Source organism: Nipponia nippon, unplaced genomic scaffold, assembly GCF_047370975.1.
Source record: "Nipponia nippon isolate SJK-2023a ecotype South Korea unplaced genomic scaffold, ASM4737097v1 scaffold_3, whole genome shotgun sequence".
NCBI lineage: Eukaryota > Metazoa > Chordata > Aves > Pelecaniformes > Threskiornithidae > Nipponia > Nipponia nippon.
The window spans coordinates 33,865,379-33,891,219 of record NW_028262347.1 but is presented as its reverse complement, the minus strand read 5'-3'; the positions used below and the strand labels follow the sequence as shown (position 1 = coordinate 33,891,219).

Here is a 25,841-nt window from a genome sequence, read left to right as displayed (position 1 = left end):
ATGAAGTCTTTTCCGTGTCTCTTTCAGCTTCCTTGCTAGAAGAAAGATAGACTGCAGCAACCTCTGTTTCCCTGGCTGCTGCGGTCCTCACAGTGAGTTGCAGCTCACTATCTAGTGACGTGTCTCCATAGTGACTTTGTATTTGCCGGACTAGCATTATACAGCACATACTACAGTTACAGTGCTCTTTCACATTTCCCAAATAGGACACTAAATCCCTCACCCGATGTCTCTAAAGGGGGGATCTGACAAAGCGCAGGCACCCACATCTATCAACGCAGCTGACTTCAGAAATTCCTGAGCTGCAGTGCTCTGGTGGCTGGGAACGTGAGCCACGGAAGGATTACCATGTGCTTGCCTTACTCTTCTGTTCTTGCCTGGTCCACTGGGCTAGATATTTGGTTTGCCCTGTTACAGCATTTCTTATGTTCTCAGGTTGAATAGTGACCCATAAAACCCCTTCTAATTCCCAGGACCCTGAAGGAATTGTCAGCATCAGGACATTACATTAAGTGCCCACAAACCCGTTACACCTACAATTGCCCGCACATTTCACCTGTGTGGTCTAATCCAGACCACAGCACAGATTAAAAACGCTGACTATAGGACACAGAAGCCATTTTTAAAAAAGAGATAGTAGCCATCTTTCTGTTGTTAGAGGACAGTGCTTCTCAACCTGTAGACAGATGTGCCTGTGAAAGACAGCTAGCAAAAGCAAACTTGCCTTCAGATCATGCTTAAATTCATAACGCAGGACTCTCCTTCACTTGGAACTTTAAAAGAACAAGTTTAGAGAAACTTTATCAACACAGGTTGAAAGGGTGTAAAAGCCTTTGAGCGTATGAATAGGCCACTCACTGAGAAGCACGTACACCCTTTCTCTGCCTGGATCCATCTGCCTTGCCAACGCAGATGAGCGTCTCAACCGCCAGATCCATGCTGAAAGAAAAGAAATCTTCACTATTTCTGTTGGTGCAGTGCCACCAAGTAGCAAATAATGCAATGTTAACAGAGAAAGACTGCCTTGTCAGGGGCAAGGGCTTGAACTGAAAGAGATGTGGTTCTGGGCTCTGTCCCCTGATTTCTGGGCTTTTCATCAGGTGACTGTTTAATGCAAAATCCACAATACGCACAAGCAGCCTGGTGTCCCACCCTGTGCCTCCTTCCCTGCTGCCCCAAGCAAGAGCGGGAGGTCTCCATGACAGACTCCTAAAGACCAACTAAATTCACCTCAGTTATTTTTCAGTACTTCGGCCAACCAGCAACCCTGTGGGACACTCGTCCCTTTCTGCCGGGGAGGATGATGGCAGGCGCCGGGCCGGCGACAGGCCCTGCCCGGCTGCAGGTCGCGCCACACGCTCTGGGACGGCAGCTGACGGGGGCGACAGGACAGGAGAGGGTCGCAGCGGACAGGGCTGCACCGCCCCGCCGCCTTGAGGCACCCGGAGGAGCCGTACGGGGGCGCTGAGGGGGAAGCGGGCACCGGGCGGGCCCGAGGAGCGCGGCCCGGCCCGGCGGGGCTCTGCTGTAGGGGGCAGCAGCGCGGCGGCCGCTACCCGCGGCCGGGGCCCTGGAGCCGGCCCGGCCCGGCGGGGCCTGGAAAGCGCCGCGCTCCCTCCCGGCCGCTGAGTGGCGGCGACGCGTCACGTGTGCGCGGCCGGGCCGGGCCGGGCCGGGGCGGGCTGGGAGGCGGCAGACGGCACTGCCCCGGGCGCGGCGCGACATGTCCCACCAGACCGGTATCCAAGGTACCCGCCGGCGCTGACCGCCACCGCCGCGCCGCGGAGCCCACCTGCCCCGCGTGACAGCCGGGCCCCCTTCCCTCCTCTCCCCCTGCCAGCCGGGCGGCAGGCGGGCGGAGCGCCTTACCCCGCGGGTCGGGTCGGGTCGGGTCGGGTCGGGGCGCGGGGGGGAGGCGGCCGTTGTGGCCGTTTAACGGGCCGTTCCCGGCGGGATTTTCTCCCACGCCGCGCTCTTTGTTCGCTACCGGAGGAGCCCGTCCTTTCCGCCGCGGGATGGCGGGGGAGGCGAGCTGAGCGGGGGGAAACTGCTGCTGGCTTCGGCCCCGGGCGGGCGGGCGGCCGCCGCTCCCCAGGTTCGAACCCAGAGCTTCGGCCCCAGTCCGGGGAAGACTTGCAGTGTTTACCGGCACAGCTAACCGCGCCTGTCCGCCTTAGAGCGGCAGGGAGCCCGCCTGGGAAAACTAGTCACTGCAGAAACCCATAAATGGCGAGGAGAGCCCCCGGCTCGGCTCAGGTAACTTCCCCGAGCGCAGGTTGTCCTGCCGCGGCGGGGCGACTGGTGAGGTGGGAGCCGGGGCTGGGGGCGCTGCCCGGGCACCTCCCGCAGCCCCGGCCCCTCCCGGCTCTCGGAGGAGCTGTCGCCGGCCCGGGGTGGCCGCAGCGGGTTCGGGATGGGTCGGGCAGGCCCGGGAATGCCGGGCGTCGCTGCCCGGTCCGTTGTAGCGGGAGCCCTGAGGGGAACCGGGAGCCCCGGCGCAGGGAGGCCCACTGAAAATCCCATCACTGGAGGCTACAAAAGGGAAGAGTGTGGGGGAGCCTTTTTTCCCCCATGTTTCCCGGCCTTGGAGGGCGTGAGGAGCAATTAGAAGACGACAGGGTATTGTTTGTCAGTATTGCCGGGTCCCCCCCCGAATCACAGAATTGCTAAACAGGGATTATACTGCAGGATTATGGGGGGTGTGTGTGTGTGTCGGGTTTTACTGTCTCGTTTTCTGCAATCTGCTTCTTCGGTGACTAGTACCGTGTACTTTGCCTGCTCTCCCATATTTATTGTTGAAGGTGACTTTTGTCCCAGCCACGGCAGCACTTAACTGCTCTTCTATTCCCTTTTTTGTCCGTTGGCTGCATTTGGGCTGCACCCTTTCGCCTCTCTTTTCCTTCCCCTGCATGCCAGTCTTCGCTCTTTTTTTCTGCTTCTTGTTTTAAGTTCTTCAACCCTTCTCAGGCTAGAGGTGCATCTGGGATAGCTTTTTTTCCCAGGCTGGGGAAAGCTGTTATAGTGGCTCTTCATTCCCTTGTTCTCTCCCCTGGCTATGCTGGAGGGAGGAGCAGGAGAATATCCTGTTGCTTACCACAGGCAAGAAGAGTGGCTAAGCCTCTTCTGCTGCTCTCCTTCATGCCTTTGAGAATCATTTGTCCTCTGAGGAGAGCTGTAGAGAACTCGGCAGCTTTCCTGCACAGATCCTGCCTTGGCAGGCACTAATCAGATGTCCTGTTAGCAGCAAAGCACCCGCTTCTGCAGTTTGGAAGAGGAATAGTACTTGTTGTGCCATTTCTGGCCTTAGCTACAAACAGGCTACTGTCACTCATAAACAATTGCAAGATTTGACAGCATGGGCTGCTCTTTTCTGGAAACAGAAATGAAGTCATGAGGACAGTGGAATGTACCAGGCAGTTGCTAAAAGGACTGGGCTTTCAAACAGGCCAGTGCAGATAAATGGTGTAGGAAGTCGTAGAATGCATGGAGCTGTGGGAAAATACACTAGAATATGTTCACAGTCTTCTAAATAATCTTTAAATAATATTCCCTGTAAAATATTTGTGAAATAACTGCAAATTTTAATTCTGTAGATCTCTGCTATGCAGAAAAGAATATCATTCTGTTGTGAATTTTAAAACTTTTATGGAAAAAAAAAAGCATAGATCACTTGATAGTGAGATGGTTTCTCAAATGCCTTGTCTCAAAATATTACTTCAGGAGCTGTCGCAGCTCTGGTATTGGTGCAGGGACTGCTCTATTTTGGTCTTGTTTTGGTGTGTAGGGTTGAAATGAGAGAATAAAGAACAAAAAGAGGAAAAAAAAGAGTCCTGGGGGAAACGGAAGGTCTAGAAAGTGGTGCAGTGGTTGTGTGCTGAATGGAATGGTGAGGATTGGCAGAGACAATTAGAAAAGCTGGCAGCAAATTATAGTGAGGGTCTGCACTGGTTAGTGGGAAGATGCTAACTGGGATGAAGCTGCGGTTGGACTTGGTAACCTGATGCAGTTCAGTTTGTTTAACACCCCCTTCCCCTCCCACACCATTTTGGAATTTCAGAATGGGCCTGGACATCACTTTGATGAGCATAAATTTAAAATGTTTTGAGTATGGGCAGTAATGTTGCTGGATGCCATCTGACCATCTGTTCAGTTGGCCTCAAACTGACTATAAACAATCCTTTTTATGTGTTTCCTGGTTTGATGTGTGTTTTGCTGGTGCTATGCTGTACGCTGTGGGATTACTTGAAGGACCAGCTTGCAATAAATGTTCTTCAATAAATGCTGTACAACCCCCTGTCTGCAGTAAAATTAAACCGATTTGCACTCAGATTATTTAGCAGAGCAGTTGAGGTAAGAATGATCCATCTATGACTCAAGCACAGTTCTTCAGTATGCTTAGGGAAGTGAGTCTGTCATGTTTGCGGTATAGTGTCAGTGTGAATTACGGACACTTAAAAATATTTTTAGTTACTTCTTTGTAAATTCATTGTAAAGCTATCCTGTTGCAAATAGGTCAGGGTTTGAACAATGTCATCAAGATACATACAAGGAGATAAGGTGATAGGAAAGATGAGCAATGGGTGGCAACCTTCACTGGTACTCTTCAGAGAGGTTTCGTCAGGAAAGACCAGCACTTCTGCCAGACAAACTCTAACATTTTCCTGGCAGGCGTAAAGTTTCTGTCTGAAAGTTTGTACTAAGCCTGCAGACTTCATGAAGCTATTGTAATTTGAGATGCGTCATATTTTTATTGTGTTGCTGTGTTAACTCTGAAACCTGAGAGTGATGATGTGATGTCACCTTTAATTTTCACAATGTTGAAAATCATATGGTATGCTAGAGAGTAGGGCTGTTTTGTACTGTCATCTTTTTGTGGCATGCTAGGGGCTGGAATAGTATGCAACACAGAGGGAACATCACTCCCGTGTTCCTTTTTCAGTCCAACTTTGTAGTGATGGGCCAGTTGTACGCTTTTCCAGTGTTGTTCTTACCTTTGTGAATATTCTTTGTCCTAGGGAAGTGAAATATGTTCATTTGGTTGCTATTATTTTCTCTTTTTCAGCTAGTGGAAGTGTTAAAGACACCTTTGTTGGAGCCAGAAATGGACAATACAGGCTTTTAAAAATAGTCATTGACAATGGTTAGTCAAATTTTAATCTCTTTCTCTGATTCTTTTAGATATTTTTGTAGTTGTTTTAGTGACCTACATGTACAATTGTTTAAAACTCAAAACTCTGCAAAACTTAATGTTACTAAGATCTTTCATGTACAGAAGGTAAGATTTAAGTTTTGGTGATGCTAAGCTTTTCAGTATGATGCTACTGTATTTTTGCATTTGAATTTTTCTTCCAAATGTCAGTTCATATTTTACCGAGAACTGCTATGTATTTCATACAGATAATATAAATGAGCTTACTCTTATCTTACTAAAGAAAGAGCAGAGGAAAAAAAAATCCACACCTGTGTAGCGTTTTGGCACTTTGGTTACTTTCATTAGACAGAGAGATTCTTACACAGCAGGTAGTCACTTTAAATGAAGTATAAATGTTATCTGCCTTTTACAGTGGGATCAGCTGCATGTAGAAAGTCCTGTTAAAGCAGATGTTTAAGTAGTAATCTGGCTACATAGAAAATATCTTTAAAAATCTGTAACTTTGTACAAATTTTCAAAGCTAAAACCATTCCTTAAATCTCATGTACGTGTATAAATATAAAATTACATAATTTCTTGCAGAACTTGAGTTTGATCTTTGAACTTCTTGGCAATTGATCAAGGCTGCAAACATTGAAAGACAGAATGCATAGGGTTTGGTTTTTTTTAAATAGCAGTGCTGGTTGACTGTATAAGACACTTCATGGTTTAGTCCATCTTTTCAAGTACGTCAGATGCCCCCCTTGGGTTTATTGCTCTTTCTACAGTTCATTCATTTACAGTACACTGAGATACCTGTTAGCTGGAGAAAGGTACATGTGTGTACATGTACATACACATACATACTTTTATTGTTAGGTAAATAACCTATTGTTACCATCTTTGTGTTTGCTTTTTTTAGGAAGTCTTTTGACATTTTAATATTGCTTTCCTTAAGGAAGTGACAATAGTAATATTATAGGCAGGTCACTGTGGTAAAGTCTCCCTAGCACAAGGTAGCAAATGTTGGCATACCATTGAATTTTTTTTTTCGCCATTAGGCAAGGTAAAACAGTATGCTTTTGTGTGTATGCTACTTTTTAATATGAAATGAAGCCTAGAAATAAGATACAAATGGAAGACATTCCCTCTTTTTGCTTTGTGTGTATGTGTTTGTGTATATATATATATATATATGCATTTTGTCTGTATGTAGAAGAGAATCCAGTCTTTGATACTGTCTTCCACAGTTCAAAAAGAAATCTCTCAAATTCCCAGAATACTGGAAGAGGGACAGTTGCCTCATCTGTCTGCAGGAGCTTTCAGCAACTGTCCTTCATCAGCAGATAATAGCCAAATTGAGTTCTGCTAATTTGAGTTAGTAAGAGAGGAGGTTTCTGCTGGGCTATAGAGTTCCTCTGATTGCGTTTTTCTCTCTTAAATCCAAGTGAGTATAAAGCCACCTAGAGTTCAGAATTGGCAAGTACATTCTGAATACTCTGGTGTAGGTGTACAACTTCAGCTACATTGCATCTAATTCAGAGAAGGGCCAAACACCCTCTCCCTGAGCTGTTCATGTTCTGTGCCTTACTGTGGTAGAGTGCCTTGCTCTGAAAGCTTTGCCGTAGAGGCATTTGTATACTGTTGTACTTTTGTCTGAAGTTATAGAAGTTAGGTCCTAGACTCTCAAAAGGTATTTTGTATACTAGCTACTATGATGGTCCTCGAACTTGTAGGATCCCATTTAAACAAGGTGTTTCTGTTTTGATTGTGGGGACTAGTATTTATTGGGAAGCTGATAAATGTTTTGAAAGACACAGTACTAATGCTTTCCTTTGGAAGCTGAGATGTGATTTATAAATAAGAGAAAAATCTTGTTGCTACAGCTATTCACATAATTAAATCTCATCTGAAGTATTCTATACAGATTTAAGCCAATTATACATAATAAACAACTTCAGTCATTTAAAGAGACCATAGTTATGAAGCTGTATTAGAAAGAGGTTTATCTACTTACATAGTCAAGTTAAAGTGATTAGTGCAAGCATATTCATTCCAAACTCTTTTCACTGTATAACTGAGTTATTGACTCCTTACAATGAGTACAAACACCAATATGTTATAGCAGGAGCATCAATAATTCTAACTCTAAAATTTAAAAGCTTACTCTCATCTTGTTTTTATTTAAGTATTCCAATTTAAAAATAAACTAACTGGCAGGAGACAGTTTTTATTTCCCTTCTGTGTACATTATGCTAAAAACACTAACATCAGTCTTATCCCTTCAGATCAAAGAACTTGATGACAACCAGCAGATTACTTCTCAGCTGTTTGTGTTTGGGTTAAAGTAAGTTAGGGTTTGAACATACACAGCTTTTGTAGGAATTCACGTGCTTTCACACTGACTGTTCTTGACTCCTGTTCTTGTGGACATACTTATGAAAGATGAAGTGTCTGATTAACTGTTTATTGTAATTGTTAATTTTGAAACACAGTATTAACCATTGTTGCTAACCTGTAGCTTTGGTTATTGGTTATAGAGCAGCTTATTGTGGGATCCTCTAGGCGGCCAGCTGGATCATGGGAAAAGGATTATGATGCCTTTGTCCTTCCCCTTCTTGAAGACAAGCAACCATGTTATATATTATACAGATTAGATTCTCAGAATGCTCAAGGATATGAATGGATCTTCATTGCATGGTCACCTGATCACTCTCCTGTAAGTAACAGTCATCAGAGGCTTCATGCTGTTAATGATTTTTCAAAAGTGTCATTCGATTTGAATCCTAGATATAAAAGAAAAGGATTTGAGGAATGAAGCATTCCCCAACCTTCCCCTCACTTTCCCCCAAGCAAACTGGGAAAACACCTTTCTTGAAGCTGATTGAGGAACAACATCAGTGGGTCTAGATGGAGTGCAGCTGATCCAATTTATTTCTAGCCTGACTGGAGGAGAGAAGACAATGTTTTTGCCCTGTTTGTTTTTCTGTCTTTCTGTCAGTGTTTCATGAAAATTCATGGAAGGATATAGGACAGAAATCTCAATGGGTGTTACCAGAGAGAGAAGGATTATAGTGTGAGCTCAGGCTGTTTGGCTTTCTGGCTGCCCAGCTGGCACTTGTGGATCTGTGACCTGCCACAGAATATACTGTTTCTTAGTAGTTAGAGAACATGGGAGGAAACTGAGGTTACAGTTAAGGATTTCTAGGAGAAACTAGGATACTGTGTACAGGTACTGGGAATGTGAGATAAGGGAAAACAGAAAGTAAAGCTATTGCCATATTCCTACTACTTTCACTAGCAGTTAGGAAACAGTAAGAGACCAAGAGCAGGAGTGCATAGAAGAGATTAGGTGGGAAAAGTGAGGTATTGTGGTGAGGATGGCATGACGGTGAAATAAGGTGGGAAGATGGGACTGTTGAGAGAGGAGGAAGTGACTGTGTTAGACACAAGTTGATAGGGAGCAAACATTAGATCTTCTGCCCCCAGAAAATTTAATTTTTCCACTCTGTAGTTGAACCAAAACTGCCTGGAGTCACTATCAAATAAGAAATAATAATGAATTATTTGCAGTCTGCTCTTTCTCTATCTGTTTTATCCATTAGTACACAGACCAGCGACAAAAGATCTAAACAATTGTGGTTTTTCCCATTTAAAATTAGTAAAGATTATGTTGACTTTTTTTTTCCATTTAGGAAAAAAGCTCATACTCTTACGAAAGATGCAATTTAGTTTTGGAATTACTTTGATAATAATGCATAGTATCATGCCCTTGAGAATTTAATAGTGTGTGTTAGTGTCATGATCCAGAGCTCATTCCATGGAGTTTATTCTTTATTAAGAATTACAGCTTCAAAATGCAGTTTCAACACTTAAAATATTTGTTCAAGAAAGATGTTTGTTAATGGACTTGGTACACCAACGTGCTAGATTCTCTGTGTACACCAAAGAAAACAAAAAAGAACCCAAACCAAAACAGCACTGTTTTATGATATGCTAGGTTCGCCAAAAAATGTTGTATGCAGCAACCCGAGCAACACTTAAGAAAGAATTTGGAGGTGGTCATATTAAGGATGAAGTATTTGGAACGGTACAGGTATGTTTTTCTTTTTAAAGTCAGCATGCTGACTTTAAATACTAAATATAGTAGCTGATCTTACTGGTATGAATTTGTGGTGTTTCTGATCTTTTTTGATTAAGAAAAAAAGAGTTAAAAGCTATGTGTATTATTCCAATCTTAAAATGTAATTGCTCTCATTGGAACAAGTAACTAAGTATATTTCACAATTTCAGGCTAAGAAATCCTTGCTTCAGATGGCTATGAAAACTAATCTTGGAATAATAGGAGCATCTCTTAATCTCATTGCATGCATGTGAATCCTCAAAAAGCTGGAACACTGTAACTTTCAGGCCAATTGTATACACAAGCCATTTTGGATGTATGGTTCTGAATCAGAAGTGGGCTAGAACAGCTATCTGCAAGCCGTTAACATCTGAAAACAAATGTTTTTATCTTAAACCAAGGATATTAAGCTGTCAGTTCTTTAGAATTTGACCATAAAATGTAACTCAAGTCCATGTCTGCCATCTTAACTTAGGGAAACAGAATTTTAGTAGCTACTAATTTGTTCAATGAGAATACTAACAGTTGACTGTTCACTTACGGTAAGATAATTGGAAGGTACATGTATGAAATCTAACAAGCTTCTAAGGGATGTTGAAAAGCCTGTGAGGAAATATGAGGCTATTGTATTGCCTTGGTTTCTTTGGGAAATAAGCCTTATGTCAGGCAGACATCAGACAGTCTTGACTTTTTAATTCATTGCCAGTTTTAAAGAAATACAAGTTAGAGTTCTCAAAGATACAGAATTCCTATACCTTTCATGAAAACTGATAATTACTTAGAGATCAAATTATCATTCCCCTTTTTTCCTCCTTCAGCAAAGACAGAGTGCAGCAGTTATCTTCTTTGGCCTGTTAATTAGTTCATCATATGCACAAATCTGAACCAAAGCACTGCCACTGTTGACACAGGGAGCTGGTGCTGAAGGAAGGGAAGAAGTTGAAGATTTGGGGAAGAACAGAGGATATTGTAGTGGGGAAAAAACTGGAAGAGACATGGGCTGTTGCGGTGGACAGACAAGTCCACAAAGACATGAGGCTAATAATTCTGCTGCTCACTGAGTAAATAATTTGTTATATTCAGCATTAACCTGTGACGGAGGCTTCATTATCCTAACAAACACACTAAGAAACCTCTCTGGAGAGGCTGTATTCCAGAGAAGTAGATGACCAAGTTGCTAAGAGGGTTTACTGGTAGAGCTCATGTTATTTTTTTCTTGCCCATTCAGTCAACTAATCTCTCACCACCACTTGCACCAAACCATTAGCAGTCTATGTAATATGTAGAATTTGGGCTCTGAGTTGTAGGGCTAGATGCAAGCCTGAGCTTCCATCACAATTGTAAGGAAGGAGCATTGCATTTGTCTATTACTGTTATTTCAGAACGTGTTTGGGGCACTTAGAGGATGAAGTCAATGTAACTCACTTTTTCCAAGTTTATTATGTTACAGCTTAATATATCTCTAAAGTGTTGGTTTAGTGTCTTTATAAGCTTCTTAATTGTAGCTGGCCTCTAATGTTCATCAGTGTGAAAGTCGCAGCTTCTTCAAAGTATTCAAGTCACAAACCTCACTCAGAATCATGATCGTCAGCATCCAGTGGGTTACTCTGTCTTTATTTCTTAGACACAAGGATGGTTTAGTTGCAACCAGCTCTTATTATCCTGGTGGAACCTGGTTATGGTGCATTGGCCTCAATACCTCTGGGCTCCTGAAACAAGATGTAATGGAATATTGGCACTGGAAATTGTATTTGGGAAGGTCTGTCTCTTTCGGAAAGGGAAGAGCTAAGAAGGTGCTTTCTCTTTCTCCTCAGAACTTGAGTATAATATCACATTATATGATTGCGTAAAGTCCTGCCCTTTCCTGGGTGACTGCCTTAATTATAAAAACACAACAGTATTTGCCTCTGGTATCAACCTCTTTGGAGACGGCCAGAACTGACACTTGAGTATTAACGAATTCTGCAAAGTGGTTATCAGAATTCATCACTTCTGTGACGTTGCATCCTGAACTATTTGCAGTAGCATGTGCTTACTCCCTGTCCTGAGGTAGCATTTCTGTCTCCCATTTTTAGATAGAAAACTACCAATAAGCTACCAGTCTGAGCATGCAAATTTTATAAGAAAAAAAAAAATATATATATTTTTAATTGATTAGAATTGTGGCAGTTCTGTGAGGTTTTGTCCAAGAAGGCTGAATAACTTTATGCACACTGTCTTCATTAATGCTAATTTTTTAATTAGCAAGGTAGTTAGGGACTGCTTGTGGAAATGCTGCTCACGGTACAATTGGGTATAAAAGCAGCCCAGTGGACCCTGCTGGACAGGTAGATGAGCTGAATTTGCAAATGCACCTACACTTGTAATGCATTCAAATAAAATGACCATAACTGTATGGGAAGTAACTGCTTTTTTTTATGCTGCATAGAGCACCTTTGAAGAAAACTTTCATTACCAAAATGATCAATATTGATATTGTGCTTTCAGGATGATGTTTCACTGAATGGATATAAAAAATATTTGATATCACAGTCCTCCCCTGCTCCTCTGACTGCAGCAGAAGAGGAACTTCGACAAATTAAGATTAATGAGGTACCTACAATGTCTTCAAGCATGGGTGGGAAACTGGATGCAGAGTTCCAAACGTATTGTACGGAAAAAGTCTTTCTAGGGTAAAAAAGGGCAGAACAGAAAATGGAAAGTTTCGGAAAGTTTGAGTGGGTGAGAATATAAATTTATCTCTAAATGAGTTGAGATTGCAGGATGCTGATGGCTGGAATTGAAGTGGCATGATCTTGCTGAGTTTGCAAGGCCTAGTGTCTGAGTCAGACGCCTCGCAACTGCACAGCTGAGTTGTTGCAACTCTGGCCCTTAACATGCTTTTAATGTCACTGGATATGCTTCATTGTGAAGGGTGACTGAGCACTGGCACAGGTTGCCCAGAGAGGTTGTGGAGTCTCCATCTTGGAGATATTCAAAAGCCATCTGGACAAGACATCGAGCAACTGCCTCTAGGTGGCCCTGATTGAGCAGGGTGGTTGGACAAGATGACCTCCGGAGGTGCCTTCCAACCTCAACCATTCTGTGATTGCCTACATACAATTCCCATGGTGGCAGAAATAGTAGAGAAAACACAAAATAGCAACTGTTGCAGTGAATTATTGCCAGGAGTATTTCAGCAGCCTTATCCCTAGAGGAAACATACTTAGCTTCCAGTACCAGTGCATTTGTCTCTAAGACTGAGAGGAAGTGAATGGAATTCCAATAAAAATAAAATAGAAATCCAAAACAAGTAGCTAGTCCTTTTAAGAGACTGATTTGCTTTTGCTACAAACGCTTTTTAGAAAAACCTCTAATAAACGCCTTTTACCAAATAATTTGATGATTGCCAGCTAGCTAGTGACTGAAAATTTTCAGAGGGTTCTTTTCTCACATTTTTCCTTCACTTGGTTACTGTTTGTGTTCAGACTTGTATTAAAATAGGTCATGTGCTGATCTTATTAGTTCTTTAGGCTTGTATTTTACAGTCATGGTACATGTGTTTGAAATATGGTTTGTTTCTGCAGCTGGATGCCAGCAAACCATCGTGTTAAATGCAGCTCTGTGTCTTCTCTAATGTTTTCACTCTACCGTGCTTTTGCTGCAACTTCGTTGTTTATTGACTTTTGTTCCCCAGTGGTTTCTTTTGTTATTTTCCATGTCTAATTTTGATTAATCCAATATAGAAAGGCTCTCATCATCATCAAACACTGCATTTTACTTGAACAGCTTTAAAAAAGAAAACCACTAATGAATGTAAAACTTCTGTGGTATCGATGATCACTTCTGGTATTAGTATTCTCTCTTACGCACTACATACGCTGTGTTTAACAGCTGATTAAAACCTTATGTGCTATTGTGAAACTTCAGCAGCAATAGCTGTGCTTTTCAGAGATACATAAACTGTAGATTGCCATTTTGGCTTTGTTTGAAGCATCTTGCAATACATTAACTTACATCATTTCTCTCTTCATTGTTTCCAGCATTATGAAGCCTGTAATTAGACTCAGAAAACTAAAAGCTTTCTGATTTAAAGAAAAAAAAAAAGTGTTTTCCATATATGTATTGTTTCATAATTACCCTAAGCAATATTTTACTGGGTCAGATCAAAGGATCACCTAGTCTGCCACCAAGTCCCTGAGTGAACAACAGCAGAAATCTAGGAAGGGTATAAGAGCAGGGCAAGGCAGCCATGATAATTCCCTTGAATACTCTTCTGTTGCCTCAATGTTTGCAGGTAGGGATCTTCCTAAGCAAGAGATGATGTCTTACTATATAATTGTTCTTAATGGGTTTTTCATCCATCATCTAGTCTTGTTGTTTTTCTAAATCCACATAAAATTTTTGTTGGCCACAGATCCTATGGCAGTGTATTCCACAGCTTGACAAAGTACTATGTAAAGAACCACCACCTGCTACCTACTAGTTTATTCTGATATCCCTACAGACTGTGTGGGGAAGGCAGAGAACAGTCGTTAAGTCATTCCTTAGTTCCCCCCCCTCCCCGCCCTTTCATAAAGCCAACCGTATCCTGGGCTGCATCAAAAGAAGTGTGGCCAGCAGGTCGAGGGAGGTGATTCTGCCCCTTTGCTCCACTCTGGTGAGACCCCACCTGCAGTACTGCATCCAGCTCTGGGGTCCTCAGCACAGGAAGGACATGGACCTGTTGGAGCGGGTCCAGAGGAGGGCCACAAAAATGATCAGAGGGATGAAACACCTCTCCTATGAGGACAGGCTGACAGAGCTGGAGTTGCTCAGCCTGGAGAAGAGAAGGCTCCAGGGAGACCTTATTGCAGCCTTTCAATACTCAAAGGGGGCTTATTAGAAAGATGGGGACAGACTTTTTAGCAGGGCCAGTAGTGATAGGACAAGGGGTAATGGTTTTAAACTAAAAGAGGGTAGATTCAGACTAGATATAAGGAAGAAATTTTTTTATGATGAGGGTGGTGAAACACTGGAACAGGTTGCCCAGAGGGATGGTAGACGCCCCATCGTTGGAAACATTCAAGGTCAGGTTGGATGGGACTCTGAGCAACCTGATCTAGTTGAAGATGTCCCTGCTCATTGCAGGGGGGGTTGGACTAGATAACCTTTAAAGGTCCCTTCCAACCCAAACTATTTTATGACTCTGTATCCATGGACCTCTGTTGTATTCCTTATCAGTTGTCTCTTCTGGGCTGAAGAGTCCTAATCTAGGTCGTTCTTCCTCCTAAAGAAGCCACTCCATACTTCTGATGCTTTTGCTTTTCTCTGCAGTTTCTCTAGTTCTGCTATGTAATTTATGATATGGAGGATGGGGAAGGCACAACTGCATGTGGTATTCAAGATGCAGTCATGTTACTGGTATCTACAGTGCATAATGATGTGTTCTGTTCTCTGCTCTTTTTCTAACAATTCGTAACATTTCATTTGTGGGTGGGAAGTGTTGGGGTTTTTTTGGTTTTGTTTGGGTTTTTTTTGCCAAGACTGGCCACTGGGCTTATATTTTCAGAGCTATTCAGTGTGACCTGCAAGTTCTTGCTCCTGAATCGTAGTAGCTAGCTCAACCCCATCACCATACAGGTAGAAGAGAGGGTTTTTTTTCCCTCCTGCATAAGTTAGTTTACATTTATTCACAGGAAATTTCATCTGCCATTTTATCCACTACTCAGCAGCCATTGCTAACAAATCTTATGGTGTGAATTTAAATATTTTTAAGTGACTGACGTGTTTTTGTTTTGCTTTAATGGTCTGAAATATGTTGCAGTATGGACAAGTAGATTTTGTTCATTTTCTGAAATCTGAAGTTATGTTGCGTTACTCTCTTCCCTTGCCTGTCCCCACACTTCACAACTGGTTTTTATGTTTTTTTTTTCTACTTGTGTTTTAGTATGGTGTTTTATTATGGTTTATTATTTTTGTGATGCCTATTTTATGGTTATTTATCAGGCCTTTATGAAGATATATTTTGCAGATACTTCTTATATAACCTTCATAAATTTATCAATCTTTTTACAAAAGTACGCTCTTTCTCCTGCTTATTTCTCTTTCCTTGTTGCTGATAAACTGTTCTTAAAATGTGGAGTATAATTTAGTGTTGCCCCAAGTCTCTTTGTTTTTTATTTTTTTATCAGTTTGTTTCATATTTCCTTAGCATCTCTTTTTAATTAAAGCTGAACATCTTCTAGTTGATAGATCTAAGACCCGCACTTTCCATTTTGTACACTTTTCTGACTTCTGCTGCTTCATCACTTGTGGAATTATAAAAGGAAGTCAATATATTCAAAAGGTAATAATTAGACAATAAGTTCAGACTTTGGAAAACTGGAGGGCAGAGCTAGTTTTGAGAGCAACTGCATGAATGTTAAGATAAAAATAAATTCTTGAAAAATGTCTTTAAATTAACTGTTTTTTTTTCTCTTAAATAATTCGTGACTAACATAACTGGATGATGAACAATCATCTAGCTTGCAGTTACCCTGGATTTTTTTCACTTTTTTTCACTTTTTCACTTTTTTGACTTTCTAGAAGTCAAAAATTAAGATTTTGTTTGTTTGTTTTGTTTTCTTTCTTTTTGGTATAGGCTTTTGGGGGGACGATATTAAAGCAGGAGGGAGGGAAGTTGCTTTGCTTTTCCTCCAAGAAGATCAGTTTGTTTCATGAGATATAATTTTTCACTCTTCCTCTAAAAATTTTTACTCCCTAGAAATGACATTTTTATGTTTTGGTCTAAAATTTTTCAAGATACAACAAAGTTTGTAAGCAGTATTTTCAATTCAAAAGTATAACACAGCATATGAAAATGAGGCTCTTTCCTCCTGGCTTATTGTATCTTTATACCAGAATTTAACTTAGAGCTTCTTCACTGACACTTGAGCCAGATTTCCCTCTGATGATTCTATTGGCTCTGCAAAGCTAGCTGTTTCAGAGATACAAAACTGTTTTCAGGTAAGCAAGCGAACGTGACCTGTAAATTAAAAAATGCAAATCTGTTGTATATGGGGATGACGTTTTAGGGTAGTTTATTCTCAGAATAGCTGCTGGTAACTTTGTGTGTAACCGTATGCAATGCATTGTCAGTTATTGTGTGAAACCACACGAATGCTTGCAAAGGTTTCTGTTGACATCTCAATTTACTTGTGTTCCAGGTACAGACGGATGTTGGTGTAGATACCAAGCATCAAACACTGCAAGGAGTAGCATTCCCCATTGCTAAAGAAGCTATTCAGGCTTTGGAGAAATTGAAAAATAAGAAACTGAATTATGTGCAACTGGCAAGTATAAAATACTTCAACTATTTTTTAATAGTGAGTATAAAATAGATTACTCGCACATTAAACAATGTGCGTTGATGACATACACTGATAAATTACCATTCTGTATTAGATTAACTCAATTTTTTTTCCATCCTGTCATGTTCTCTGGTTTGCTTTCTGTGTATTAATTATATTCAGGTTTGCTTTGTTAACAGCAAATTGATATGAAAAATGAAACTATTATTTTGGCCAACACACTTCATACTGAACTTAAGGACTTGCCAAAAAGAGTTCCAAAGGATGCTGCACGTTATCACTTTTTCCTGTACAAGCATGCCCATGAAGGAGACTATTTGGAATCCATAGGTATGAGAAAATTTCCCAATATGAAATTCCATTGGCTTGTTTCAAGTACTTTAGTAATTTTGAGGCAGAGAGAAAGACGTGTCATAAAAGTAATCTATCTGTCAGCATGAGCATAAATTTCAGAGTCATTTGGTTGTGAAACTGACTTCTGAAGAGTCCTTACGTTTAGAAAGTAGTGAGCTATCTCTTTTGATTATGAACACCTACAAATCAGTCATCATGTGAAAATGTAAAGATAATGGCCATTCTCTGATCCCCCATTTGAAATGAAACACTTGCTGAAGCAAAAAAGATCCAGAATGGTGTTACATTTTCGCCTTTCAGACTGCATAGTTGATTTGCCATGCCTCTCTGCTGTAAGTGATTTTATGATACGGGTTTTGATGGAGTGTAGTTATGGTCTGATTTGTGGTCTTTTTTCTGCAGTTTTCATCTACTCTATGCCAGGGTATACCTGTAGTATACGAGAACGAATGCTCTACTCTAGTTGCAAAAGTCCACTCTTAGAAATTGTAGAAGGACAGCTGTGGATGCAGATAATTAGAAAGGTAGGTACACTGGGTATACTGGTATTTTCTCCATCCCTCTGTTCCCTTCTTAATATCTAACTATAACTGTCTCTGCCACCACCTTCTGTAAACAATGAACAGTGTTGCATAACTATTAACATTTGTCCTGAACAAGAAATACTTGTTGATAAAGCTTCAGATACAAAGTTAAATCATGAAAGCTTTTCTCTGCTTCACAATTTCTACACTTTCATAGCTTTAATAAACATATCCTTGTGCATCAAGGGAGTATTGGAGGGTACTTTGAAGAACTATTTAGAAGTAACATGATTTCTTACTAAAAGGCCTGTCATATTTTGGACCACGACACATTGCTGTTGTTGAACACTAAATTCCTTTAAAGCCAAGGTTATTTAAGGATTTTCAAAATAATTTCAAGCTGCAGTTCTGGAACTTAAACTGCTATCTTAGGAGTCCTTGATGGGGCAAACAAGGATTTCCAAGTAAGCTGATCTTTTCATATTGTGTAGATTTTACTACTATGCATAAAGAATAAGTTGCTTCTCACCTCCAGAGCAGAGACAACAGGAATGGTCCATTTGTGGAATATGTGACCTATGGTTACATTCTTAACACTCGTGCTGTAAATTTAGAAGAACTTTGAGGCTTGGTTTCTATGGGGAATATGTCTACCTAAAAAATAGCAGAGTTAATATTAAACATTTTTACTCTGGTGACGTGATTAAGTAGATTATCACTGTGTTTTTATATGTAACTATTTCTCAGAAATTTCCTTTCTACAATTAAATAAATGCACAATGAGACTCCTGAAATTCCCATAGACATATTTCTGAAGCATGTACTTGTAACAGCAATACCGTGGCTGGCAAGTCCGTCAAGTGCTATGGTTGGCAGGCCATGAAGTGCTGAATGCTCAGCAGAGCAGGGCCAAAGCATTTCTCCGAATTCTAAATTCCTGCAATTCAAAACAGTGGGGTCTGGCTTGAGAACAGTACTTTCTTTCCATTCAGGTTTATATGCTTAAATTTGAAAAACCACAACAACCTCCCCTTTTTGTTCATTAATTTTATTTTAGCTTTTCCCTGTCTTGAATACTTGATGAGTTGCAGTAGCCGGCTAATCATATAAGCTGTTTGTACTCTTCCCCTTCTGTCTCAAGAGAAAACAATCTGTATGCACATTGGTTTTACAATTAATGTTTGAAGCACATTCTAGTGAAATATTTTCAGTCTTAAAATGTGGAGATTATGTTGGGACAAGGAAAATTTTTTATCGCAGAGGGGAGAATAAAGAAAGGAAATTGTAGTTTTGAAAGAGCGCATGCTGCTTTCATATCTTTTAAGGAAGTTACTTTACAGAGTAGTAAATAAGCACTTGTTTCCGCATGGAATGTGTACTCCTAGTTAGTGTTACAATCGTAGAACAGTTTGGGTTGGAAGGGACCTTAAAGGTCACCTAGTCCAACCCTCCTGCAATGAGCAGGGACATCTTCAACTAGATCAGGTTGCTCAGAGCCCTGTCCAACCTGACCTTGAATATTTCCAGGGATGGGGCGTCTACCACCTCTCTGGGCAACCTGTTCCAGTGTTTCACCACCCTCATCATAAAAAAATTTCTTCCTTATCTCTAATCTGAATCTATCCTGTTTTAGTTTAAAACTATTACCCCTTGTCCTGTCGCTACAGGCGCTACTAAAAAGTCTGTCCACATGTACGCTATGCTAAAGCTTGGGACAGAGGAAGTTTCTTGGCATATGTAGTGTGTAGTTGTGCTTATATTTCAGGAAAAATAATTTAGTCAAATCACACTTAATACTGCTAAAAGTATAGTGGATTCTCAGAAAAACTATCCAAGATTGCTGAGGGCATTAGGCACAAGTTGGAGAACATTTCATGCTGGACTCTGAACATTATTGCACATATGGTTTTAATATAGTATTTAAAGCTTCAGCAAAATTTCTAAATGTTTTTAAATATGTCTTTAAGATGAATATGATAAATGTTGGGTTTTTTCCCCAGATTGAAATAGATAATGGTGATGAGTTAACTGCTGACTTTCTTTATGAAGAGGTTCATCCAAAACAACATGCTCACAAACAAAGTTTTGCTAAACCAAAAGGTCCTGCGGGGAAGAGGGGAATACGAAGACTGATCAGAGGTCCAGCAGAGACTGAAACACCTAGTGATTAGAAACTGTTGTTTGCATTTGTTATAAAGTATTACAGTAAGAAATGAAATTCTGGCTTTTGGTAATGAACTGAAATCATTCCATGCATAGATGCTAGGAAAAAAAAAGCTCTTTTTACTCTTCTGACCTCAACACTTTTTATATTGTCACATGATTATATGTCTGTTGACCATGTTTTATGACATGTGGAGGAGCTAATTATTTTAAAGCTAGCAGAGGAAAACTAAGCTAGTACCCCTTTATTTTAAATTAGAATCCGTTATTTAATAGCTGTATATGTGATCATAAACTTTGCAGACATAAGACTATTAGGCCCTTGTGTTCTGTGGGTAAGTTGCAGCTGTATGCCTAGGCAACCAACCTGTGTTCTTACGAGTAGCCTAGTGAAACCCCTGAGACTTAGGACGTGAGGAGAGCGGAAGGACTATATAGCATTGTCCCAGATAAATCTTTATTTTTCCTTGTAGCTCTTATGGACAGTAGTACAACAGAAGGTTTTATTCTGGTTTTGACATGATGCATTGTTGGGTGGTGGTGGTGTTTTGTTTTGTTTAATAGAAAAGATACTAAAATCAGTTATCCATCAATTAATGTAAATATTCAGGAATAGCTGGATATTTTCCCACACAAAAGCGTGGTCATTTCAAATTTATAACTAGTTTTGTGGAATTGTCTTTTAAAGAAATCTGACATAAAACCACTGTAGCTTTTGCAGACTTGTATACCACTTGTAAGCCTTACATATTAAGTACTGAATGACCAAGTGAAAGGTGATTAAAAGTGCATGAGTTAGTATACTCAGTAGATTATGGAGCTGCTTTCAAAGCAATATGCTTAAAGTTTCTAATAAATAATTGATTGTCTGTGCACTTGGATCTAAAACTGTGTAAATTCAGTAAAAATTGAAATAGACTTGCTTCATAGTGGTGAGTTATTCTTGAGATCCTAGTGCGTTTGCAGTATCAACTGCAATTTTAACTTTAAGCGTACTCTGAAAATGACTTTTCCTAAATGTTTGAACTTTCATAGTAACTTAAATCTGTAACAAAATCCAGCTAGGTCTTGAACAACTGCTGGCAGTACCTGCTTAGGATTTTGTCTTTTTTTTTTTTTTGTCTTTTTTTTTTTTTTCTGCCTTCCCTTCTCCAAAATACTAAAATCAGCCAGAATAGTCTAAACTTGATTGAACCATGAGTAATGTGTTTAATAGGAAGAGAAAAAACAGATTATTTTAGTAAGTGGATTAAAGAAGAATTAGATGTGGAAATCAAGTATTGGATGACCTTAAATATTTAAAATTGTGTAATGAGGCAAATACTAGTGGATAGATTATATTCCCCAGTGGGGACTTGCTTTTTAGTGTCTTGTATGCGAGCTTTGTGGTTTTTGAATTTATTTTTTTTTCTTTTTAAAGCTACATGGGAGTTGCAAGTCTTGGTTCACTGCATATTATCATAGGTGCTGGGTGTACACATATAGCTGAACCACGTGTTTACCTGGTGGAAGATAATTTTTAACCTAGTTTTGTAGGGAAATAATGCTTTGACACTACTAGTTCCTGATAAAATTTGGTTTATCTTATATATTATTTTGTTTGGAGATACTAGCTTGTTATTGACGTCTGAGATTGCACTATATAATGTGAAGATTGCAATAGTTGTTGGTTTTACTGTGGTTTTTTTATACGCAGTAGAAATTTGACACCTCACCTTTTTTCATTTAATCTTATACACTACATCAGTCCAATTCAGTAGCTCTTGATGCTCAGCTAATCTCTTGCTTGCCCTTAGCTACTGTGTTCTTTTTCCGCCTCTTGCCTTCTCCCTCTAGGGCAAGGAGCTGGTCCTTGGAGTGTTTCTTCTATGCACTACCTGTCAGGCCAGTGTCATTGGTTTTTAAACATGGCTAATGTGTGTGCAGCTCATTGTGCACTGTAATTAAATGCATTTTTAGTTGAACTCTGAATCTTTTCAGCACACCTAATTCACTTTGGGTTTTGGTTTTGGGATTTTTTTTAAGGAAAAACCTTTGAGTGTAGCAGTTAAGAATTACTGCTAGAGGGTTTTTTGTTTGAATTTAGTATTCCTGCCCATGTGTCAGGCATACCAAGAGCGCACATACTTTTTTACGCTTATTTGAACCAGTAAAGAAGTTCAGCTTTTTAATACTAAATGTTTTGAATAATGAACGGTTTCACCTGGTGTGGTTATATGCATGTTGTGTTTTGGGATTTGTGGTTTGTCTTTTTTTTTCCTAATCCTGCCCCAGGTAGATGAGGGTAGGAGGTAGAAAGCTTAATCTGGAGGATGGTGAGAGCTGGTTAAGTGATTATGCGAGGGCGTTTATAATGAGCTGCTTTAGAGTTCAGCCCAAACCAGGCATTGTAAGTTATCTTACTTGAAAATATGTGGGTGTACAAACCCCTGACCAGCCAGCAGAGAGTCGTGTCCCGAGCGTATTTCCCCCTCACCTTTCCCCTAAAAGAGAATTGTATGAAGACTTGCGCTGCCGCCTGCCTCTCCAGGCCTCCTGTGGCCATTCTCCTGACAAAGCAATAAGCATCTGATCTTTTTGTGAGATCTGTCACGTTTACGTCTGCGTAGTTGCCTCACATAACACTATTGCTGTTAACGAATGTTCAGAGCCGGCACAAAATGAGGGCATTAATGAAAGTTACTCCTTTACTGTCTCTGATCGTTTAATAATTGAAAGTGTCCATTCAAAATTGTTGTTGGCCTTCATAAAGCCCAGAAGCAATGCAGCTGCTTGCAGTTAACTCACAAGCTATTAAATAGTTGTTAATTAACATGACAGGTAATTATTTTTGAAATGTTTGTTGCAAGGTAGGGAGAATTTGATGTTTTAAAACACTCCTATCAGAGGGCTGTAAAACTAATCAAGGTAACAATTGCTCTGTTACTTGGATAAACACATCAATAAAGGAAACTTTTAATTTACGGTGTCTCTGTATTCAATGAAAACCACCTTCAGATGCTAAAATTAACTAAATTGACCTTATCTATTTTGTAATTTACTTTATAAATAAAGATTCATGCTTTAGTTTGGTGTTGTCTGAATCATTTCATAATCTCTTAAAGAAGATCTATATTCTAACACCGTGATGTGTAAGTAACAGTGACTGCAGGGTAAGAAGGGAGGTGGGCAGAAACAGAATTCCTGGCTTTTGCCACTGGAGAAAGATCAGTATGTTGGGAACAGCTGCTTTCCTGTTGCCTTACAGGAGCAGCACAGAGGCCTCCGTAGCAGGATCCAAGTGTTTTCCTCTTGAGGTTTTTATGCTTGCAGTAATAAGCCCCTTCAAAAAGTTCTTTTATCCTTTTAACATGCTGCAGTTGTTGATGAGTAATTGAGCAGTTCTATCTGTTGTTACTTGCTCAGCATGTGTCCGGGTTTCGGCTGGGATAGAGTTAATTTTCTTCCTAGTAGCTGGCAGAGTCCTGTGTTTTGGTAGAATGAGAATAATGTTGATAGCAACAACTAAAACCTCAGTGTGTTCAGCAGTGCTTACATAAGTCAAGGACTTTCCAGCTTCCTGTGCTCTGCCCGGTGCACAAGAAGCTGGGAGGGGGCACAGCCAGGACAGCTGACCCAGACTGGCCACAGCGCTATTCCATACCGTATGGCGTCATGCTCTGTATATAAACTGGGGGGAGTTGGCCAGGGGGCAGCAATTGCTGCTCGGGGATGGGCTGCACATTGGTCAGCGGGTGGTGAGCAATTGCATCGTCCATCATTTGTTTTGCGTATTCTTCGATCATTATTTTCTCTGCTGTCCTATTAAAGTGTCTTTATCTCAACCCACGAGTTTGACTTTTCCCGATTCTCTCCCCCATCCCACTGGGTGGAGGGAGGGTGAGCGAGCGGCTGTGTGGTGCTTGGCTGCCAACTGGGGTTAAACCACAACAGCATGAGGTAGTATAATTAAACTACTCAAATGATCTTGTTCCATTGGTTTTTTGTCTCAACTGAAAGGCGTTTGCTTGAAATTTTCCTCTTGCCCTCACAACTCAAGCTAAAAAGAACATTTAGTGGTTTGGCTTTTCTTTTAACTGTTCTGCCAACACACCCCCATGGGGAAATGAGTGATACGGCAATTTCGCAGTTGAAAGAAGGAAATTTGAAGATGTGTTGAACTAGGATTCAAGAGAATAATTTTAATGCAAAGTGCCATACAGGAAGAAGGCTATGCCTGTAAGAGGAGCAGAAGCGAGGCAAGAGGAGGGAACAGGCTAGGCCTCTCTGTGACCATGAATATCAGAAGCAGTTTTACTTGCCTTTTGGTCAGCGGGTGATAAATAAAACTCTCAGCTGGCTAGCCCAAATACAAAGATCATAGCATCGTTAAGGTTGGAAAGGACCTCCGAGATCATTGAGTCCAACCGCTAACCTAACTGCCAGGTCGACCCCTAAACCATGTCCCTAAGCACCACATCCACGCGTTTTTTGAACACTGCCAGGGACTGGGATCGCACCACTTCCCTGGGCAGGCTGTTCCCATGCCTAACCACCTTCTCTGTGAAGAAATGTTTCCCAATATCCAATCTAAACCTCCCCTGGCACAACTTGAGGCCATTTCCTCTCGTCCTATCGCTTGTTACTTGGGAGAAGAGACCGACCCCCACCTCGCTACAACCTCCTTTCAGGTAGTTGTAAAGATGAGGCAATTCTTCCCATTTCAATAATATGAAGTGCTATGGCTGATAAAAGGTGTGTTGGCTCAAAAGGCAACTGAACAAACCAATCAAAGGAAATTTGATAAAGGCTTAATAACTAATGAAGACCTCACATCCTTTCCAAAGTTAGTATGAGCTGCACACTGTACAAAGCCATCCTATTCCAGTGCAGTAGCACTACATACGTGTCCTCTCCTTGCACTCTTTCCTCAGCAGCCACTAATGGCTCATGTCCTGGCCCCGGGGCTGTGCAGACACCCCCGGTCTGACTCACAGCAGCCCTTCTGTTACCCCTGCTGTACCCACGGGCAGAGCTGTTGCTCTTCATGAGAGGTTTCCTTAACAGCAATTTTCTATGGCTCATTAGCATTTGCTTTTATCCTGCTGCTTCTTACTAGAGTCTTAGTTGGAATTGCAATAAATCACTCTTGCTACTTTTTGTTCATGCACCTTCTGGGGGTGACTAAACTGCTTTATGTTACAGTTTGCTAGGTCCTGAACAGGCAAAAGGTTGGTTCTTTCACTGAGGAGAGCGATCCTCGGGTGCCCTCCATGGCACTTTCCTGCCGAGACAGGGTGTCGGCCAGCTACGTGAGCACCACCTCTATCCCACGAACATCTCCCACGCACAGCTCTCTTCACCCACCAGGAACCGCACCAGATTTTCCCTCACCTCCGGTTCTGTGGAACTTGATCATCCCTTTACTCTCAAAGAACCTGAATGACTCAAGTTACCCATTTGTGTCTTGGAAAGCTTTACTATAGTAATTAATACAGAGAAGTATGGATCCTAGCATAGTTTAATGTTTTTGCAGGGAATAAATGAAACAGAAGTCAGCTACTTTTATCCCCTGTTAGTGTCTATAGGTGCTGACTTTACTGTATGAAGACACTGAAAAAAAATCTTGGCTGGGGGGGCAGAGTTCCTTCTTGGCCCCTGGGTATTTTTAAGAAAAAAAAAGAAAAAAAAAAAAAAAAAAGTTCTCACATAAGTTAGCTAGCTTTACCTAATTACCTGACATCTCACATTTTCATTCCTCACTAGAAAAATATTAAATGAGTTCAAAATATTTTTTTTTTCTTTTATGAAATGGTAACTAACATGCTTCATTTTCAGTGAGTGAGGGAAAACTGCCAAAACTGAGGCACTGACAGCAGCAGCACTGCGAATAGTCATGGTCTGCTCTGACAGGAGAGCAGGAACTCACATGCTCGTCGCTGAGATTCTCCTAATACTTCAGACATCACAGCTGGTGCATAAACAAAGTTGTTCGACCCCACCAGAGGTGAACAGCCCTGATGGGGGAGTTACTACAGCAAACATACTCCAGGACAACACTATGGATGTATTCTAGCTCCAGGGAACAGTAAAAAGCAGACGTGATCTAATAAGAAACCTTCACGTAACAGCTGGAGGAGATGTTTAAAACTGAAGAATGGCTTAAGCAGATTTTACTCTGATTTAGCTTTATAGCAGCTTTTTTCTCCACAAGCCCAGGTCAAGAGCTGTACAGCTTTACTCCATGCAGTGAGGTT

General features: G+C 41.0%; 1 protein-coding gene across 1 annotated transcript; it reads left to right on the top strand.

Moving 5' to 3' along the window:
* Positions 1-1,610: 1,610 nt before the first annotated feature.
* TWF1 (twinfilin actin binding protein 1) lies at positions 1,611-22,671 on the top strand. Its single transcript, XM_087764859.1, has 9 exons — positions 1,611-1,748; positions 5,063-5,140; positions 7,672-7,850; positions 9,132-9,227; positions 11,742-11,846; positions 16,421-16,546; positions 16,744-16,894; positions 17,321-17,442; positions 19,443-22,671. Exons 1-9 carry the CDS (start codon positions 1,724-1,726, stop codon positions 19,611-19,613), a joined length of 1,053 nt encoding a protein of 350 aa, XP_087620985.1. The 5' UTR covers positions 1,611-1,723; the 3' UTR covers positions 19,614-22,671.
* Positions 22,672-25,841: the final 3,170 nt, after the last annotated feature.

Coding starts and splice junctions, on each gene's coding strand:
- TWF1 (XM_087764859.1), top strand. CDS start 1,724: ATGTCCCACCAGACCGGTATCCAAG. Junction 16,547..16,743: donor AACTGAATTATGTGCAACTG/GCAAGTATAAAA, acceptor CTTTGTTAACAG/CAAATTGATATGAAAAATGA. Junction 16,895..17,320: donor AGACTATTTGGAATCCATAG/GTATGAGAAAAT, acceptor TTTTTTCTGCAG/TTTTCATCTACTCTATGCCA.